At 43.7% G+C, this 22,186-nt stretch overlaps 1 protein-coding gene across 3 annotated transcripts in view; it reads right to left on the bottom strand.

Moving 5' to 3' along the window:
* The window catches only part of SLCO5A1 (solute carrier organic anion transporter family member 5A1), a 125,052-nt gene that overhangs the window by 75,277 nt on the left and 27,589 nt on the right, over positions 1-22,186 (bottom strand). For all 3 annotated transcript variants that reach the window (XM_067017347.1, XM_059042699.2, XM_067017346.1), the window contains exon 3: positions 507-639. In XM_067017347.1, coding sequence (XP_066873448.1) covers positions 507-639 — 133 coding nt within the window. The remainder of the gene's footprint in view (positions 1-506; positions 640-22,186) is intronic.

The following is a 22,186-nucleotide window of genomic DNA, read 5'->3' on the forward strand; positions in this document are numbered from 1 at the left end:
CCAGCCGCTCCGTGGCACGTGGGATATTCCCGGACCGGGGCACGAACCCGCGTCCCCTGCATCGGCAGGCGGACTCTCAACCCCTGCGCCACCAGTGAAGCCCTCTCCCTCCATCTTTGAGGCACATCAATCACTCCAACCTCTGCTCCAATCATCAAGTCTCCTTCTCTTACTCTGACCCTCCTGCTTCTCTCTTTCCCTTGTGAGGACCCTTGTCATTATACTGGACCCACTCGGATCATCCAGGATAATCTCCCCATCTCAAGAGCCTACACTTATTCACATCAGCAAAATCCCTTCTGCCATGTGAAGGTAACACATTCATAGGTTCTGGGGATTAGGACAAGGATATCTTCGGGGATTATTATCTTGCCTGCCAACCCCTCCTAGGTGACGTTTAGCTATTTTTCATCTTCCCATTGGGGAAATTCTTATTTTAACTACAAGGGGACTATGACTCTATCATAATACCAAGTGAAATGAAACATTTAATAAACGATTCTTACCAGTTTCCAATGAAACGAGGGTCATCCTGATTAAGGTGAACGGGACTTCTGGGATCAACGTAAAAACCAATAAGAAGTCCACCTAATAAATATCCCACTGCAGGACCAAGTGCTCCCATGACATACATGATGGCTGAGAAGACAGAAGGGGAAATGTGAAATATAACATCGTGTCATTTGTTTCAGTAGTTGTCTAATTTCAGTCATACCATGCATATGTCACAGTTAAATCCAGTTAACAACTTCCAAAAACAGAGAACTTTAGAGATCCTGTCTATGTTGACATTTGGGTTTCAAACCATGTCCTTTACTCAACCGTTGCCTGTTGTCCTCTTAGAACATCACAACTTCTTTGGTTACTTCTGAAAGTACAGACCTGGGCTAGTTATTAAGGCAGTCACTAGATAACCAAGAGAGGCTAACAGGTAGCCTCAAGATAAGAAAAGAGAAAGAAGTAGATGTCCCTCATCCCAGCTAGAAGATTCTAATGGGTTGAGGGAACTCGAGGCCAGTTTTGCCATGAAGCTGGATTCAGCACCCTCAAAGCACTAATATCTTCAAATCACCACTTGAGAATCAAAGAAGACCTCACAGTGTGTTTGGTTTATTGTTAAACGAGGAATATTACTTAAAGGTTAATAAATCTCCTTAAATGGCATGAGTGAGACAGTCCAAATGGAAAGCACTAATGTACAGCTGAATTTGAAAAAATTTTAAAGCACATGTCCAAAGGGAGAGGGGTGTTTACTGTCAGTAGAGCAGAAAGGTTGTCATTCTGTCCAAAAAAATGTGGCCATCAAAATGGGCTTATAGGAAAAAAGACAACAACAGATGCACTGTCATTTCTTTATATTGCTTTCCCTGCTGCGATTGAAATTTTTAAAATAAATAACATATTGCCCATTTGTAAATTTTGAGGTAGAATAGGAAATTCCTTGAAAGTCATAGAAAAATCTAGCTGCACTCCAAACACGTTTCCCCCTGTTGAAACTCAGTTATTTGGGGACAAATCAATAAACACTTCTAAGATACCCTTGTGTGCAAGGCATGATAAACTCAGGTGATACATGCTTCTCATTTCTGTTGCTTTCGTGCATTTTAACCAAAGAATAAATGAGTCATTTGTCATATCCTTTAAATAGTACCTATTTACCAGAAAGCAAATTTGGACTAGTCAGAATCCCTTCGCCTGACTTTATCAGCTGCACCTAAATAAACAGTAAATAACCTTATACTTCCTGTAACTTATAACTACAGACAGTAATTTAACACCTGCTCACACTTTCCTCACCATTTCAAAAGAGAAAAGTACGGTGTTTATTTATCTTACAGAATCATAGGATTGTAACAATAAGACATTAGGTTCTTCGACTTCTCCATCTGTGTTTGGAAATGAAGAACCGAGGCATAGCAGCAAGTAACTGGCATTCTTCTGGACGCATGCTTTTAATAAAACAAAATTTGAATTTTGATAAATATCTTGTTAACTAACCTCTCCGTTTATAGCCTAAAACAGAACTCAAGAATAGAAAGTATTTTTTCAGTCTCAGGTATTCCCATAAGCACATGAAGATAAAATATATGCTTAGACCTCTAGGCAAACCAGCATCATTTACAATTCAAAACTGTAATGAGGACAAAATGTGACACAAATCATCTCCCCAAAATTGTTCTTCTGGCGTGAAAGAGACTGTCTTACAAACACAGATGGAGGAAAAGGTATTTCCGCCATACTCTTTATGCCTGGGTCACTCGCGTGCAACATGCTGAAGTGCCAAGAAGCCAGAAGCCACGTGCAGGAGGTGTGCTGGCAGGACGGCTCACTCAGCCGGTGAATGGAAAACCACTGAAATCACGTGCACCAAGAAACCTGAACTGCTTTGTGAACTATAGATCAAGCTTTTTAAAATTCACCTAAAGAATAGGAAAAATTCATTTTTATTATATAGCAAACAATGTTAGGTCCAATGGAATCACTCTCATTAACAGAAATACGTCTAGGTACATCTATATAACTATACTACAGGTTATACTATATAATACAGTACAATAACTATGCTGAATACGTAAATATATGTTTATATATTTATGAATATATATCATACATATATGTATATATAATAACTTACTACTATAGTCCCATTTAGTAAATAAGTCACTCTAGCCACTGAGTTAACATTTGTTCATTCATTAACTAGTGGCACTTATTCAGAGCTTTTTAGAGGAGCAAATTGTCAAAGCAAACCACTAACTCTCTCAGTCAAAAATTCCCAATCAGGGGCTTCCCTGGTGGTGCAGTGTTTGAGAATCTGCCTGCCAATGCAGGGGACATGGGTTCGAGCCCTGGCCTGGGAAGGTCCCACATGCCACGGAGCAACTAGGTCCCTGAGCCACAGCTACTGTGCCTGCGCGTCTGGAGCTTGTGCTCCGCAAGAAGAGAGGCCACGACAGTGAGAGGCCCACGCACTGCAATGAAAGGTGGCCCCCACTCACCGCAACTAGAGAAAGCCCTCGCATAGAAACGAAGACCCAACACAGCCAAAAATAAATAAATAAATAAAAATACAAAAATAAAAAAATTCCCAATCAGGACTGGAGGACATGGGGTGGGGGGGGGAGGGTAAGCTGGGACGAAGTGAGAGAGTGGCATGGACGTATATACACACTACCAAATGTAAAATAGACAGCTAGTGAGAAGCAGCCGCATAGCACAGGGACATCAGCTCGGTGCTTTGTGACCACCTAGAGGGGTGGGATAGGGAGGGTGGGCGGGAGACGCAAGACGGAGGAGATATGGGGATATGGAGTTCAAGGGCAGCACGAGTTGGTCTGCTACCATTTCAACCCTAAAACCTACTGTCTGTGCTCGGGCCCCACGCTGACTGATTCAGAACAGGCCTGGGCAGAGCCAGCTCCCTTCCTCTGCGGCTCCCAGGGTGCGCCCCAGGCCTTTCTATCCCCCTGAATCCCACCCATTCTTCAAGGTTTAACCCCGTCTGGCACCGACCATCCTCCCCTGAGCGATCTCTCTCCTCAAGATCCCTGTAACAATATATGGTCTCTCCCAGTGGCCTCCACAATTCTTCTCACACATCCCTACCAGCAAGAGGCTTTGAAGCATGTACCCCCAGCGTACTTTTCAGTAAAATACTGTGTATGCACCATTAGTCTCTGTCTCACAGCTCGAATCTACATTGGTAAATCCTCTTGGTTCTACCATCAAATCAGGTCCAAATACGCCGCTCCGTACCTCCACCCTGGCCCAAGCCACCATCGTCGCTCACCTGGAAAATTGCTTGAGACCTTCCAGCTGGTCTCTGTGCTCCTGTCCTTACTTCCCTCCAAAGTATTTTCAACACAGCAACCTTACTGATCCTCTAGAAACACGAGCCAGATCACATCGCTTCTCGGCTCACACCCACCAAGGTCTCCCCATTCCACTCCCAGGAAAAAAGCCCAAGTCCTTTCACGTGGCTGCAGGGACCCTCGCCCCACCCCTTGGTCTCCATCCCCCAGCTATTCAATGGGCTGCAGGTGTACTGACCTCCTCATCTTCTTCATCCTTCCTGACACGTTCCCACGTTAGTACTTGCTCTGTGCGTGGCGGGCAGGGGTGCCTTGCCCAGAGACAGCCACATGGTTCATTCCCTGCGTCCCTCCAGGTAATTACTCTGTCCCTTCTCACCGAGACCTCCCTCGGCCATGTCATCTAAAAAGTTACAACCCTTTCCCCCATCCTTCCCGTCGTTTCTCTGATTCATGTTTCTCCTCAGCATGTATCACCACCTAACACACTTTATCTCTCCTTGGTTCATCTCGTTGATCCCCTGTTCTCCCCGACCAGACCGTAAGCTCCACGAGATCGGGGGCGCCTGACGGAGGGGTTCACTGCTGTGTCCCCCGTACCCAGCAGTATAGGCGGCCTCACCCACACTCACTCCCATTATTCATTACTTCCATCACCACCACGGAGTCTGCACCGTCTATGGCCAGTAACAACAGCTGTCAGTGACAAACTCTTCCTCAGTGTCTATCATCCCTTGGAACACTAGCTAATGACGTAGATGTCAATCCATATTTCATATAGTGAACTTGGTAATTTCATGGTTTTTGACTGTGTCTCATCAGATGTGATTATACCATCAATGGGTTTTTTTCTCATGATGAGGAGCTTGTACTGAGAAGACAGGCTGTTCGATGAGCTAACAATAGAAACATAAATACAAGTTCCAGTCTTTTCTTCCTGCCCTCTCTGTGGATGGTCTCACACACCTCCCCTTTGAGAGAACGCTGGACCATTCCATTCTTTTTTTTTTAACATCTTTATTGGCGTATAATTGCTTTACAATGGTGTGTTAGTTTCTGCTTTACAACAAAGTGAATCAGCTATACATATACATATGTTCCCATCTCTCTTCCCTCTTGCGTCTCCCTCCCACCCTCCCTATCCCACCCCTCTAGGTGGTCACAAAGCACCGAGCTGATCTCCCTGTGGAGCTGATCTCCCTGTGCTATGCGGCTGCTTCCCGCTAGCCGTCTATTTTACATTTGGTAGTGTATATGTGTCCATGCCACTCTGTCACTTCGTCCCAGCTTACCCTTCCCCCTCCCCGTGTCCTCAAGTCCATTCTCTACATCTGTGTCTTTATTCCTGTCCTGCCCCTAGGTTCTTCAGAACCATTTTCTGTTTGTTTGTTTTGCATTTTATCTTTTTAAAAACACTTTTCATCCGGGTTTTATTTTTTAATTAACTTTCAAGTTTTTCTTTTAAATCATTGATTACCTTCTAGTTCTCATACCTTAAGTAAGTTTACTTACTTCTGTAGCTTTATTTTTATTAGGCTAATTTTTTTATTTTTAAAAATTTGTTTAATTTCAAACCTTAAATCTTGTTAAACTCCTGAATTTGAACTTTGTATTTGGCGGTTTCTCTTTCTTTTTTTAAATCCTTCTGACAAGATCTTCTTTTAACAGTCTTTGTTTATCTTAGTCTTCTCTTACATTTTGCTTATGTTGTGACCAGTTTTAGCAGTAGCTTGTTAGAAGCTGGGCTGGGCCTCGTATCACATCTGGACCCACCTCGCCACTGTCTCTGTGGTCCTGTCCCAGCTGTCCTGCATGGTTCCTCCGGCCAGTTAGGGATGGCAGCCTGAGCGACTCAGGGTTAATTCCGCCCTGGGCTCAAGGCTCGCTTTGCACACGGCTTATTTGATTAGCTGGACCCTATGATTGTTGTCTCGAATTATCCAGTAATGAGAACATTCAAGTTCTAAATCCAAGGTCTCCGATGAATAAGCACTAACAGTAAGACAAGCCAGGCCCACAGAGTGAAAAAAACAAGCCAGAGGGCACCTCGTTCAGTTCCGCCTGCCCTGGGGAGGGTCCTATGGGTTAATCTACCTTCCCAGTGGCTCCCTGAGAGAAGAAGCGCAATGCACCCTGCGACGCCAGCCTGCACCTGTTCCTCCCCTGCAGTCGGACACCTCCGTTTCTCCATTTCTGGCAGAGTTGAAAGGCCCTCCTTCCTCATCATCACAAAAGCCCAACTTGGCTACAAAATTATCTCAGATAAGGTTGTTCCGTGAGATCAGCTGCAACCCAGGCAGCAGCTCTCTGAAGTCTACGGAATCTGTGTTGGGAAACTCAACCTGCCCGTCGTCGGAGAGCAGGCAATTTTCTCTGCCCTTCTAGGTTCTTCTAGCTGGTCTAAGAATTCAACTGACATGAATCAGATTAACAGGAGAAAAATCACACAAAAGTTTAATAACATGTATACATGGGAGAGACTCAGGAAAACTCAACTCACCAAAATGGCCAAAGCCATTATGCCAAGGCCAAAGCCTTAAACACCAAGTTCAGCTAAAGACAAAAGAGGATGTTGGGGGTAGTGGTTTGGGACCTCAAAGGGGAGGAAGGCAATTGCACATGGAGATGGAAAGGCAAAGATTTGGTAAATGAATGCTTGCTGGGCCAGGCAGAGACTCCGGGACACAGAGAGGAATTTTAACAAACAGACTTTGCTAGGTTCCTCCCTGTCCACACACCTAGTGCCTCCATGGTTATCTACAGTGATAGCTCCCTTCCTGGAACAGGTCCTCTATCGACACTTCTATGCACTTAGGGGGAAGGTCAAATGTTCTTCCCGAGTCTTTTGGGCCTTGATTATTTTCAGCTCGAAATAATCTCACTCCAGAGAGATACTGGGGTGGTAAGTTTCCCTCCCCTACACCCTAAATCCCAAGAAAAGACGCCAGAACTCCTCGCAGTGGTCAGTCAGGCATCCATGAGCCTCACTGGACCTGGGAAACTGAGGGGCCCAATCAAAACCAGCAAAGATCCCAGTATCACAGAGGGCTCCGCCGTCACCTCCTTCCTGGCCTCATACCCCAAATGGTTGGGCGGCGCTCCACATCGCGGGGTCACAGGTCACTCACTCGGCCATGCACTCTGTGATGCCAGGCCCTGGGACAAGGAGGGGGCATTGCAAAGGTGAATAAGAGGGGTGCGTGGTCCCCCAGAAAGAAACATGGAAAACCAACTATGATTCAGGGCTCAGGGATGAAATACAACCAACACCAACGACGCGCTGTGGACCACAGGGGAAGAACAATGTGTTGCAACGGTTGAGGAGAGAGGACAGAGAGAGCTTCATGGAAAAGAGGGCTCCTGACCTAAGCCTGCAAGGACAGGAGACAGGACGCCAGCGGCTGAGGGGTTCGCGTGGCACAGGCGTGGGGATTTGGAAGCGTTCGACGTGCTCGGGGAACTGCGGGTGACCTCACACCCGGGGGGGAGGCAGAGAAGAGAGACCATCACCGCCGCTGTCCCCGTCCCCCCGGGGGCCTCGGCACCCAGCTGTGTGCAGGCCGCCGGTCCGCTGCTCTGAGACAGTGAGGGTGGACAGCAGCATCTCACTGGCTTCCCCCCCACCCCCGCATTCAGCATCCTTAAGAAGTGATCTTTCTGTTGTTGAGGAGCAAGTTACTTCCACTGTGCAGTGGAGGGCAGGCCTTCTAGAAAGGGAAATCAGGGCCCTGGTCCTGGGCCTCCTGAGCACTTGTTTCTCTCCTCCCAGTCCCCTCCCCTCACCCTCTCCCTCCCACACGAGTCGTTGAAACTCATCCGGGAGGGAGTCCAGGGTACCATGTCATGCCACCTCATCCCTGCTGTCCCCAGCTCTTGGGAGTGTTAAACGATTCTCCTTCTCACGCATTCTCCTCATTTATGGGCAGAATTCACTGAAAGAACCACTACCCTCAACTGGGACGGGAAGGGGGGGGGGACATCTTTTCTTCCCACCTGTTCAGTTTCCATGCTCCCTTCTTTCAAAAAAAGCCATTCCGCTGTCCTTTGGGACCGTCCATCTCCTCACCGCACAGTCCTGACGGCCTGTCAGTTGTGGAGCCCTGTCCTTCCTTGGTGGTTGGTTCATCAGTGGACAGGGGGCAAACCCAGGCCAATCAATCAGATGCTCTTCTTCTCCGTGGAATATGTTCCCCCAGGTCCCCATGTGGCTCGTGCCCCTACTCCTTCCTGATCGCTGCTCAAATGTCACCCCTTAGAGTAGCCAACGCTCACCCCATATCTAACAGGACACCCCGTTCCCCACCCTCACCCCGTCTGATCACCCGACCCTGCTGGAGTTCTCACTGTGGCACACGGTCACCGTACAACAGGACGCCTGGGAGCTGGGGGGGGGGGGGGGGGGAGCTGCTCCTTACCTGTCTCTCCCACTGGAATGTCAGTTCCGCGAGAACAAGTTCCCTTTCCCATGAAGTGCTGGGTTAGACAGACGTCCTTCCCGTGCTTTACCGTCACAGAGCACTGGCCCTCACCCCACCCCACTCCAGGCCTGACCCTTACCTCTGCCAGGCCCTCCGTGGGCCACCACCCTCCCCTGCTGGGCTTCCCAAATCCTCAGAGCCTCTTTGTAACTGGCCTGGATTTGCCATACCCTCATTTGAACTTGACCTTTAATGGACCAGCCCCTGCATCCGTGTTGCTCTCCACCTCCCACTACTCATTCATTCATCCTTCTCTATCCATCACTTCCCAATGTCCCCTCTGGGGCAGGACCTACTTTCTCAGTGACCCACATGGCGGTGCATGCCGCTAGGAACTGATGCTGACAGGGGTTTAGGTTACAAGTAAAATTCAGGCTCAAGGGGCTTCCCTGGTGGCGCAGTGGTTGAGAATCCGCCTGCCGATGCAGGGGATACGGGTTCGTGCCCCGGTCCGGGAAGATCCCACATGCCGCGGAGCGGCTGGGCCCGTGAGCCATGGCCGCTGAGCCTGCGCGTCCGGAGCCTGTGCCCCGCAACGGGAGAGGCCACAACAGTGAGAGGCCCGCGTACCACAAAAAAAAAAAAAAAAAAAAAAAAAATTCAGTCTCAGGACCTGGGCTCACACCCAGGATGCTCCCACAGAGAAACGTTTTGCATACTTGCCTAAGGTCCTCAAATGACCACCAAACCCATCTGGGACATAGTGATAGGAGGTCGCCTTCTTGAATATATTTGGTAGCACAGCTACTATACACAACGAGAGGACATGAAAAGCAAGCCACACTTCGCTGCAATACAGCAGCAGTCACACCAACTGACACTCAACTTGCGCAGCTTCTTGAAAATTAGCCAAGGAACTTCATAGCACCAGGGCGCCAGGTTGAAGGAAAATATTCCCTCACTCATGCCTTCCACTCACAAGCACAGGCAGATAAGAGACCTCTGATCTCGGTTATTTTGAGCAGCCACTTTTTTTTTCTTTTAAGTGATTCAGTTATTTTGACACAGGCCTGACAGCAAAAAAAAAGAGCTGCCACAGCAGTCAGGGAAGAGTCTATCACTTTGCTAAAACATTCAGAGAGCATCTTAGGTCACAGATGAGAAGATGAGGGAGATGGCTTTAAGTAGATTCCGAGCGTTTTTTCCTCTCTACCGTAGCAAACCATAGTTGGTTGACACTCACCATCTTTCCTTAGAAATACTTTCAAAGTCATTTGTAGTCTAAAAGGAAACACACAAGTACATATGGAAACAGCCAGCTGCACTTAATTCATACCTGGGGCATGGTGGCGGGGAGGGTAATGTGCTGTGGCTTTAAAACATCAAATTGGCCACCTGTGAGTGACCACTGTCTATAAATTTAATCTAGTCCTCAGGAAGGACCACAAGGATAGCTACCGTGAAAGCATGAAAAACAATTAAGTCAAGAATGTTTTCATTGTAATTTGGGGGCAAAAAGACAGTTTTATTAGAAATCGACTCACAGGCATAGAAATTAAACTTATGGTTACCAAGGGGGAGGGGGGGAGGGATAAATTAGGAGTTTGGGATTAAAATACACACGCTACTATATATAAAATAGATAACCAACAAGGACCTACTGTATAGCACAGGGAACTCTACTCAATATTTTGTAATAACCTATAAGGGAAAAGAATCTGAAAAAAATGTGTATATATATATATATATATATTTATATATCTGAATCACTCTGCTGTACACCTGAAACACAACATTGTAAATCAACTACACTTCAATTTTTAAAAAACCACAATGAGATACCACTAAACTCCTATTCAAATGGTTAAAATTAAAAAGATAATTATACCAAGTACTGGTGAGGATGTCAAGCAATTAGAACTCTCATGCACTGCAGAGGTGAAACATAAAATGTACAGACACTTTGGAAAACAGTCTGGTAGTGTCTTAAGGAGTTAGATATATAACTACCCTATGATTCAAGCATTTCACTCCTAGGTATTTTCACAAGAGATATGAAAACATGCGTCCATACGAAGGGTTACATATAAATATTCAGAGCAGCTCTATCTGTAGGAGCCAAGAACCAGAAACAATAAAAACGTCCATCAAGAGGTGAGCAGATAAACTAATTGTAGTGTATTCATACAATGGAATACTATTTAGCAATACAAAGAAATGAATTATTGATACACACTAAAACATGGATAAATCTCAAAATAAATACGCTCAGTGAAAGAAAGTAGACATTAAAAAGTCCATACTGTATAATTCAACTTATAAAATTCTAGAAAATGCAAACTAATCTAAAGTGATTAAAAAAAACCAGTCTGTGGTGATGCGGGGGAGGGGGCCAAGCAGAAGGGAGGGATTACAGAGAAACTCAAGGAAGCTTTAGGCAATGTTGCATAGTCCTGCAGTCTTGATTGTGGTGACGGTTTCACGGGTACATATATATGTCAAAGCTTATCAAATTATGTATTTTAATTATGTGCAGCTTATGTCAGCTTCACCTCAGGGGAAGAAAAGACATTTTTCTAAAAGTGGGTTCTGGTGATGGTTGTGCAATTCTATAAAATTACTAAAAATCGTTGGATTATATTCTTCAACTGGGTAAACTTTATGGTATGTAAATTATGAGTCAGGAAGTCATTAAAAAGACTAGAAGGAAACACACCATGTTTTGAAAGTTGTTAGCTGAGGGTGATGAAATTACAATGGGATTTTTTTCTTGTTTTCTTTATAACGTTCCGTATTTTCAGGTTTTTCTAATTGAATACAAATTTTAATAAGCAAAAAAATTTTTCAGACATACCTTCTGGAATTAGTACTTTTATCTCTTTCAGCTACTAATAATCAGCTAACAAATGTATCATCTTTGTGTAAATTTATAAAAAATATATTTTTTTAAACTTGAAGGAAGCCTACACGGGATAATGGACTTTTTTGTTGTTCTTATATCTACGGCACCGCCTACGGGGCACCAGACACATAGTGAGCGCTCAGCGCATACCTGATGGATGAGAACACAGTATCTGTAAAGCAATTCTCCATTTTTTTTATGATCGATCTGCCCAATACTTCATGATGGCTTCTCCCAGGCTAAATTATTATAATAATTAGGGACGGGCAAACTACCAGCCAAATCCGGTAAATGAAGTTTTATTGGAACCCAGCCATATGCACTCATTTATACATTGTGTGTAACTACTTTCAACCGCAGCAGCAGAATTGAGTAGTTGCTACACAGACCGTATGGCCCTCAGAGTAAAATCTTTACTATTCAGCCCTTTATAGAAAAAGTTTGCCTGGGAAAGTGCGAGGTACAAACTATCGGGTATAAGATAGGCTACAAGGATGTATTTTACAACACGGGGGATACAGCCAATATTTTGTAATAACCGTAAATGGAGTGTAACCTTTAAAAATTGTTTAAAAAATAAAAATTAGGCTTCCCTGGTGGCGCAGTGGTTGAGAGTCCGCCTGCCGATGCAGGGGACACGGGTTCGTGCCCCGGTCTGGGAAGATCCCACGTGCCGCGGAGCGGCTGGGCCCGTGAGCCATGGCCGCTGCGCCTGCGCGTCCGGAGCCTGTGCTCCGCAACGGGAGAGGCCACAGCAGTGAGAGAGAGGCCCGCGTACCGCAAAAAAAAAAAATTAAATTTAAAAAATAAAAATTATTTTTAAATTCTTAAAATTAAAAAAAAGGTTGGCAACCCTTGTAATAAATAATGACGGTCACTTATTGCATATTTACCGTCAACTAAATGTCTGCACACATTATTTTGTTTCTTAATGTTCACCTCTAAGGGAGTTATAATCATCTAAGCTATGGATATAAATCACAGAGGTTTGGGTGAGATGTTGTTTAAAGGCATATCTGGAAAAGCCACTTTTCTATAAATGTGCCATTTTTAATCAGTTATCTATGTAGAGTATTATGGCGAGCTGCGTCTGACCAGCAGAATAACAGTCGCCACACGCTAGATTCTTCTCGTATCACACTTTATTGGAGTACAGCTTGGTTGAGGAAAGATGGAAGGAAGACGCCGCAGCCGTAACGGCAGCTGCCTATATAAGATTCGGGATACTGTGCAAGTCTCTGATTGGTTCATATCGAAGGCATAATTACACGTCGCCTTCGGACTGGTTACTGCTCTAAAACCTTGTTAGCATATCTCAACGCATGCGCACTGGCTACAGGATGGATGACTCAGCTTTTTCTACCCTGCTTTGCGGCAACGCTTTGCCGCGCCCCACAGAGTATAAATGTAAAAGTAAGGAATATTTGTATAAAAGATAAATTCATTTGTAAAGTCCATCTTTCCAAAGTTGGCAATTTCTCGAAGATTTGATTTCTAAGAGTATAAACCCCACATACTATTTTAGTTGAACTATAATTCACTGTGAAGTAGAATCACTATCTTCCAGAAACTACACTAGGCACTTTACATCTTCTGTGCCACTCAACACTAACAACTTCATGGAGGAAAAAAATATATTTTCGTTCTCAATTTACAGATGAGAAAGCTGAGTCCCTGAGCAGTTAAGATCAGCAATTAGTAAGTAAGAGAGCCAAAATCACAACTTGGCTCTATCTGAAACCAAAGCCTATCTTCTCTCCATTTGTGGACACATGTCTCCAAAATACAAAAAAGCAAGAGCTTAATTATAAGTATATAGGGGAATTCCCTGGCAGTCCAATGGTTAGGACTCCATATGCTTTCACTGCCAAGGGCGCAGGTTCAATCCCTGGTTAGGAAACTAGGATCCCATAAGCCACATGGTGTGGCCAAAAAAAAAGTTATTAAAAACAAAGAGAGAGAATTGTATAGTTCTCTACTGCCGAGGAAATTAAACCTATTAGAGCTGAAAATCCCCAAATATTTTTGGAACTGTTAGTAGCAGGAGTTTTAGAAGCATTCTAAATAAAATAGAAGCTCGCTATTTAGATTTCCGTCTCCAGTTTCATCCCTAATTGGCTGCCATAAGGATGGCGGAGAAACCTACATTATCTGAAAAATACATTCCAAATATGTTGTATGACATTTACTTCAATGTTACGGTGAAGACTCAGAAGAGCACACCAACTGTTAACCGCAGATTAAATTTACCTCCTGGGAAGGATGTCACTGCCAAGAAACACCTTCCAGGTAAACAGCCATAGGTATGACACAACTCCTGTTTGCTTTCCAGGCACTCAAAGAAGCATGATTCTCCCAGGAAAGATCCAAGTCTAGAGCAACGCTTAGACATAAGAGAATCATCTCATGTGCAAATGTCCCTGCGGTCACTGGCATCCTCGCGGCCATCCACTGGATTTTATAGACATTCGAGTGATATACTTTCCAGGACAGCTTTCATGTTACCCTCCCACCACCCCATCAATCCACAGAAATTAGTTCTATCACAGTAGGTGCTTCCGGTAGGGCTCACTATAAAACTTATTCTTGTATTTAGAGAAGCGTTCAAAGTCTACAGTCACTGACGGGAGAACTATTACCAAAAGGTAACATTGGGCACTTATGATATGTAAGATACCGTGCTAAACGCCTTTATATGTATTTTCTCACTTCAACTTCACAGCAGCCTTATGAGGTATGTACTGTTGTCCTAATTTAAGGCATTCTCCTTTGTAATCACCTCACTGATGAAGGGATAGAATAAATTCAACCCAATTAAAAACAGATAATCCCTGACTCTTTGTTATCTAACAATAATGAAGATCATTTATCAATACAAGCACTTTTACTAAGTTACTATACTCGCCACCACGGATTTGTCCTGATCTCTTCCCTGCTAATGTGGCCAGACTCCCACAGAGGCACTTGACGCGTGAAATCAGAAGAGCCTTAAGTCATTTCAATTCATGGCATCTAGCACTACGACACACATCAACCACCTCTTCTTATGAAGAGTAACTTTATTCTTTCTCACTTCTGATACATTTCTGATCAATCGAAATTCCGACCTATACATGCCCTAAATTGACAACACCTTTTTTCCCCCACTGGAAGTTGCGACGGTTAATTTTATATGTCAACTTGATTGGGTAAGGGATGCCCAGACAACTGGTAAAACTATTTCTGGGTGCGCCTGTGAGGGTGTTTTTAGAAGATTAGCATTTGCGTCAATAGACTGAGATCCACCCTCACCAAAGTGTGTGGGTATCATCCGATCCTATGAGGGCCCAGATAGGACAAAAAGGTGGAGGCAGGGCAAATTCTCTCTCTTCTTGAGCTGGGATGTCCACCTTCCCTTGTCCTCAGACATCAGAGCTCTCAATTCTCATGCCTTCAGACTCCGGAACTCACACCAGCAGCCCCTCAATCCTCAGGCTTTTGGACTTGAACTGAAGGTCACCCCCAGCTTTCCTGGTTCTCCAGCTTGCAGATGGCAGACTGTGGGACTTCTCAGCCTCTATAGCCACATGAGCCAATTCCTACAGAAATCTCCTCGTATAAATATATAACTCCTATTCTGTTTCTCTGGAGAAGCCTAACATAGATTTGCTTCAAATAGCTAACTTTTTCTTTATGTCATATGATTATCATAATTAAGCGGTATCCAGCCACGGACCTGAAAGAAGCTATTAGCTTCACAGGCAGACCTAGTCATCAGCATCTGCGTCTGCTTTCGCACAACTGTAATTAATCAAGGTTGTCTTTGTTAGCTAATAACATGAACTCAGCTCCGGGATCCCTCAGCCAAAACCCTTGAGGCTGGATGTGCCTTGGAATGAAGACTTGTTCACATTTTACAAAAGTAAAGGGTGAGGGATGCTGTATATTATGCAGCTCCCCCAGCAGAGTCTGGAACGGTGCTCCAAAATCAGCCGCGCTATTGTTTCTGCAACGATGAACGAACGAATGAACGAAGTCACACTAAGTGTGACTTCAAAACTAGCCACTATCAGATCAGGCCTGGTTTTGCCATGGAGTAAGTTGCAAAACTAACTTTTACATTTCAAAGTAGCAGTAGAAAATGTTTGAAATTATTATGAGAATCGGCATCTGAGAATAGGTGTCAGGCACCAGCTATGCACCATCCTTCTAGAGTGTGTTACTCGACCCATTAAAGAACACTTCCCAAAATTCGGATCAAACCCAATATTGGCATTAGCCCTTTATTTGATTGGATTTCTCCTTTTGAATATTACTTCCACCTCTCTTTGATGATAAGATTTCAGTATCATTAGAGATCTACATAGCAAGTCAAGAGGTAGATTTAAAAGAAAAAAAAAATCACAAAATTTCAAGTTATTTCAGGGGATTCAGACAGCCACAGGATCAACCCTTAGGTTATTCACTAGCTCTGCTCCTTTGACCAAAATTATATGTTAATGATCATCCCCTTAAGGCAGCTTTGCTTCTTTTTTTTTTTTTTTTTGCGGTACGCGGGCCTCTCACTGCTGTGGCCTCTCCCGTTGCGGAGCACAGGCTCCGGATGCGCAGGCTCAGCGGCCATGGCTCACGGGCCCAGCCGCTCCGCGGCATGTAGGGATCTTCCCGGACCGGGGCACGAACCCGTGTCCCCCGCATCGGCAGGCGGACTCTCAACCACTGCGCCACCAGGGAAGCCCAGCTTTGCTTCTTTTGGTGAATTTCTGTATGATCATCCCATAATTCTGAAATTTGTGTTTATTCTATCACTAGTAGGAAAAACACAGTTTAAAAAAATAAAAGGAGGTGAAAAAGCTCAAAGTGTTCATACTGAATTGGAGAGTAATTTGCTGAGTCCAAAACGAGCATACAGACACCAGGGCAAATCTCATTACCTGTCCTAGGTCATGGTCACAATAAGCAGCTTAAGCGATCCAGTCTTCCTCACTGTCTACTCCACATTGACCCTAGTAATTTGGATTAGTCCTCATCCAAACCCTGCCAGCTCAGCTTGAAAAATGCTGGCCTACATTATATCTTTGGGGATTTTTTATAAACATGATACTCAAAGAGTCACAAACATCGTAATGTATGACACTACCGTGAGGGTGGCAGTAACTCCTTATACCTCCCATGAACAGTTCACGCTAACAACCCTCGTATAAAATGATTACATGTGTAATTACCATTTTTAATGTGCATTTAGTTCAAACCATGAATCAGACACTATAACAATATAATGTATGACCATCTTATTCCTTAAATAAGATGCTTTCCTACTGTGCATCTTAATTACAGAACAAGGGAAGCATTCCAAGTAAAATCATAGTGTTAGTATGATCTAAAATTATCTTCCCACAAATACGAAAGTTTTTGCTGTAGCAAATATCTTAGCTTGGATTCCCCCAGAAGCAGAGCCTAAGACAAGGATTTGAGTCCAAGTAGCTTAGCATGATTCTGGAATACGTAGATACTGAGTTTAGGGAAACCGCACACAGTGCTGACTCATCTAAATACCATCAGACCCTGAAAAACCCTCAAACGTATATATTAATTTGTACACACATAATAATCGATTTTATTTCTCTCTCTGTGTGTGTGTGTGCGTGTGTGTGTGTGTGTGTTTTCCAGCCCCCAAGAAACACGTTTGTTTTCAAGCAGTAGAAATTGGCTGTGCCTCTCAGCCAATAACTGGGGTGAAGATGTCTGCACACAGTTCTTGGCTTCCTTTTTCTCCATTTCTTTGTGAACAATTTTGACCCCTGTTGTCCAAAAAATATATATACAAGTAATAGTGCTGGACATGTGAGCCAAACAAACCTAGGAGGGGAATAAGCCTGGAGATGGAAGAGCAAGTACCTGTAAGTTTTATGTTCGTTGAGAGTCATCAAGGACATGGTCAAGGACACAGAGGGTGAAGGTCAGAGGCACGTGGCATCAGTGAAGGAAGCCCTTTGATATTCTGAGGGCATCATAAACAGAACTGCAGCCCAGGAAGATGCATCCACAACTGAGAGAGGTGAACTGGGAAGAATAAGGCCAGAGGCAGTCACGACCCCAGGGGACTTGAAGGGAACTGAAAGCTGTTGCCCAGACTGCCATTACATGACATAATTCCTTTCAAATGTTAATCACATCTTTCCAAAAAAAAAAAAAAAGGATAAAGAGCAAAAGGTTGGGATTTCCCTGTTGCACTGGCCTCAGATGGTCCAGAGCTGGGGCTTCCTATTCTTGCCCCATGTGCAGTCTCCACACTCCAGAGGTTCTGTGATCACAGCCGCTTGCTCTCTCATTCCTTGCTTGCTAGGAAGAGCCAGCCTTGGGTGTTCTGGGGTAAGTTTCAGGAAGCACAGACTGGAGGCAAGGACATGCATATAGCCAGCCAGCATTATCTGCAGGAAGGGAAATGTAAGATCTCTGCCAAACCCGGATGGCAGCAGTCACCATAAAAGGGGCAGGTGCTGTAAATCCAATACATGGACATACTGAGTCAGGAGATATATTAGTCCGCTCAGGCTGCTGTTGCAAAATACCAGACTGGGTGGCTTAAACAACAGACATTTTCTCAAAGTTATGGAGACTAGAAGTCCGAGATCAAGGTGCTGGCGAAGTTGGTTTCTGGTGAGACCTCTCTTCCTGGCTTGCAGATGGCCACTTTCTCACTGTGTCTTCACATGGCCTTTCCACCATGCATGTGCAGGGAGAGAGAGCTCTGGTGTCACTTCCTCTTCTTACTAGCCTTCTTCCTCACTAGCCTTAATTATTCCTGTAAAGTCCCCATCTCCAAATACAGTCACTGGCGACTAGGACTTCAACATAAATTTTGGGGGGGACACACTTCAGTCCGTAACAGGAAGTGAGAGCCTTTTTAAAAAAATCATTATATTGGTTTTTTAAATAAATTTATTTATTTATTTTGGCTGCATTGGGTCTTCGTTGCTGCGCACGGGCTTTCTCTAGTTGCAGTGAGCTGGGGCTACTCTTCCCTGCAGTGCACGGGCTTCTCATTGCGGCGGCTTCTCTTTGTTGCGGAGCATGGGCTCTAGGTGCGCAGGCTTCAGTAGCTGTGGCGCACAGGCTTCAGTAGTTGTGGCTCGCAGGCTCAGTAGTTGTGGTGCACGGGCTCAGTTGCTCCGCAGCATATGGGATCTTCCCGGACCACGGCTCGAACCCGTGTACCCTGCATTGGCAAGTGGATTCTTAACCACTGCGCCACCAGGGAAGTCCCCATTATATTTTGAAATTACCGTCATTAAAAATTGTGCTGTTTGTTCACTAGAAGAAAAATATTAAAGTCATGACAAAGATTCAATACATTAAAAAATATCTGCGATGTAATTTTCCCCTCCTTCCTAGTCTGCACTGCTGCTCTGCGGCCTCTCATTGGGCACACGTTCAGTGTTCACTACATGCCAGGTACTTGGCCTCATGGAAGATGATGGAAACAATAACCTCCCGCAAAGACACAAACAACCCAATCAAAAAATGGGCAGAAGATCTAAACAGATATTTCTCCAAGGAAGACATACTGATGGCCAAAAAGCATATGAAAAGATACTCAACATCACTAATTATCAGAAAAATGCAAATCAAAACTACAATGAGGTATCACCTCACACCGGTCAGAATGGCCATCATCAAAAAGTCTACAGACAATAAATGCTGGAGAGGGTGTGGAATGTACTGTCGGTGGGGATGTAAATTGGTACAACCATTATGGAGAACAGTATGGAGGTTCCTTAAAAAACTAAAAACAGAACTGCCATGTGATCCAACAATCCCACTCCTGGGCATATACCCTGAGAAAACCATAATTCGAAAAGATACATGCACCCCAATGTTCACTGCAGCACTATTTACAATAGCCAAGACAGGGAAACAACCCAAATGTCCATTGACAGAGGAATGGATAAAGAAGATGTGGTACATATATACAATGGAATATTACTTAGCCATAAAAAAGAACAAAATAAGGCCATTTGCAGCAACATGGATGGACCTAGAGATTGTCATACTGAGTGAAGTCAGACAGAGAAAGACAAATATCACATGATATCACTCATATGTGGAATCTAATTTTTAAAATGATACAAACGAACTTATTTACAAAAGAGAAACAGACTCACAGACATAGAAAACAAACTTATGGTTACCAAAGGGGAAATGTCGGGGGGAGGGATAAATCAGGAGCTTGGGATGAACATATACACACTACTATATATAAAATAGATAATCAACAAGGACCTACTGTAGAGCACAGGGAACTCTACTCAGTGCTCTGTGGTGACCTAAATGGGAAGGGAATCCAAGGAAGAGGGGATATATGTATACATGTGGCTGATTCACTTTGCTGTACAGCAGAAACTAACACAACATTGTAAAGCAACTATACTCCAGTAAAAAAAAGACAAATGCATAAAAAATTATAAATCTATGTTAAAGGGTATATAATAAATAAAATATGTAACTTGATACATCAATGAAATAATGTTGGGGGCAGAGCTAAAAAGTATCAATTTAATGGCTTTCTCTAATAAGTGAGTTAGAGAAGCTTCACTTTGGGAAACAGTCAAGCTAATATTGATCTGACCATCAAAAGAAGCTCACACTATCAGGATAAACAACATTATAAATAGTAAAGTTAAAAATAAAGTAAAATTCTGTCTTTTCTTTTTCTAAAAAAAAGGAAGCCTTTTTATTCTTACATCTATTTTTATCAAATATTAAAAATATATGAATTCATCAATCAATATCCCATAGATCACCCATCTTCTGCAGGACACTGGTGCTAAAAAATGTAAACACCCTCAGAAACACTACAATTTATTTAGAGAGAGGAGGGAAGCGCATGAAATGTTAAAAGGCGTTCAGACAAGAAAAGCACTAGCCAGTGATTAACTGCCAAATGAACAGAGCTACTGCAGTTTACAAAAGCAAAAATGTGAACATTTTGGACAGGGATATATTTAAGCAAGATATTCAAGGATGAGTAAAATTTGGACATCAAGGGGGCAGGAGAGCAAAGGCATTCATGTACAAGAATATGGTAGGAAAAGTCCATAAATAAGGTTAACGGGTGGAATATTTGGGAGAGCAGAGAAAAAGCAAATGTGGAGAGCCTTCAGTATCAAGCTAGGAAATTGGATTTTATCCTCAGTGATGAGGAATCTGAGGAGCTCCTGAAAGTTCCAGCAAAGGATGATACAATCAAAGTGGTATATTAAGAACATGAGTCTAGCGTGGATGGACCTAGAGAGTGTCATACAGAGTGAAGTAGGTCAGAAAGAGAAAAACAGATATCGTATATTAACACAGATAGGCGGAATCTAGAAAAATGGCATAGATGACCTTAATTGCCAAGCAGAAATAGTGACACAGATGTCGAGAACAAATTATGGGTATCAAGGGGGAAGGGGGGGGTGGAAGGAATCGGGAGTTTGGGATTGACATATACATACTATTGATACTATATATAAAATAGACAACTGATAGGAACATACTGTATAGCACAGGGAACTCTATTTAATGTACTGTGGTGTCCTAAATGGAGGGAATATATGTATATGTGATTCATTTTGCTGGGCAGTAGAAGCTAACAAAACATTGTAAAGCAACTATACTCCAATAAAAATTAATTTTTTTTAAAAAAGAACATTAGTCTAGTGTCACTGTACAGGGATTGAAAGAAACCTGTAGACAAGAAAACCCAATAGCCCAGGCATGAAGTGGTAAGGATTTGAACAAAGCTGGGCAATGGACAGTAGTGTGAGAGGGATTTAGGAGAAAGAGAATTTATAAGACTTGGAAAGTTACAAGAAACAAAGAGACTCACTGATTTCCAAAACATATGGCCAAGAGATGGAGAGAATCATTAACAAAATTTAAAAATCAAGGTGGAAAGCTGGTTTCAGAGCAGATAAAACCCAACAGAAATATTAAACAGATCACCAGATGGTGAGGCAAAAACAGCAATCATAGGATTTAGTGTGGATACTGGCATATATTCTTTTGGAAAATAATCACGGTAAATTCGGTATTCTTAAATAGCTTCTTTTTCTGATTATAAGGCAACTCAAGTTCAGAACAAACACACTTGATACCCAAAAAAAGAACCCCCAAAATAAAAATCAATCAGAATCCTGCTACCCAGAGATGACTACTCTAACACTGTATCTATCCTTTCAGTATTTTTTTTGTTTTTTGCGGTACGCGGGCCTGTCACTGCTGTGGCCTCTCCCGTTGAGGAGCACAGGCTCCGGACGCGCAGGCGCAGCGGCCATGGCTCACGGGCCCAGCCGCTCCGCGGCACGTGGGATCTTCCCGGACCGGGGCACGAACCAGTGTCCCCTGCATCGGCAGGCGGACTCTCAACCACTGCGCCACCAGGGAAGCCCTTTATATACATTTCTTATTTTCCTTACCAACTTTTTATGATGTAGAGCTGTACATTCTCCGACAGATTTTATTTTAGTTACTAATCTGGGAAGTGTATTCATTTGCAAGCAAAAAATAATATAACTGGTGGTATTTGACGAATATATGTATACGTGTCTCCCAATATTTTTATTTTGCCTTACTTAGCTGACACAAACTCAGAAAGAAGTGGGAAAAAAAAAAAAAAAGATGAAACCAAGAGCCATTTCCCCAAAATGACTTCAGGGTCATTAGAAAGCAGATAGTGCAGCACCCTCATTTTATTTTATTTTATTTCTAAATATTTATTTGTTTGTGCTGGGTCTTAGTTGCAGCTCGCCAGCTCCTTAGTTGTGGCACACGAACTCTTAGTTGCAGCATGCATGTGGGATCTAGTTCCCTGACTAGGGATTGAACCCAGGCCCCCTGCATTGGGAGTGCAGTCTTAACCACTGCACCACCAGGGAAGTCCCAGCCCCCTCATTTTAAGAGAAGAAACTAAGACCCACAGAATTTGGGCGATGTGCCCAGGCCCTCCACTAACAATGTGCTAGAGTCAAGTCTCACATCCAGGGTTCCCCTCCAAACTCCTTTCCAGCACCCCAGGTAGCCCCAAGCTTCAG

Source organism: Kogia breviceps, chromosome 17, assembly GCF_026419965.1.
Source record: "Kogia breviceps isolate mKogBre1 chromosome 17, mKogBre1 haplotype 1, whole genome shotgun sequence".
In the NCBI taxonomy this organism is placed as follows: Eukaryota; Metazoa; Chordata; class Mammalia; order Artiodactyla; family Physeteridae; genus Kogia; species Kogia breviceps.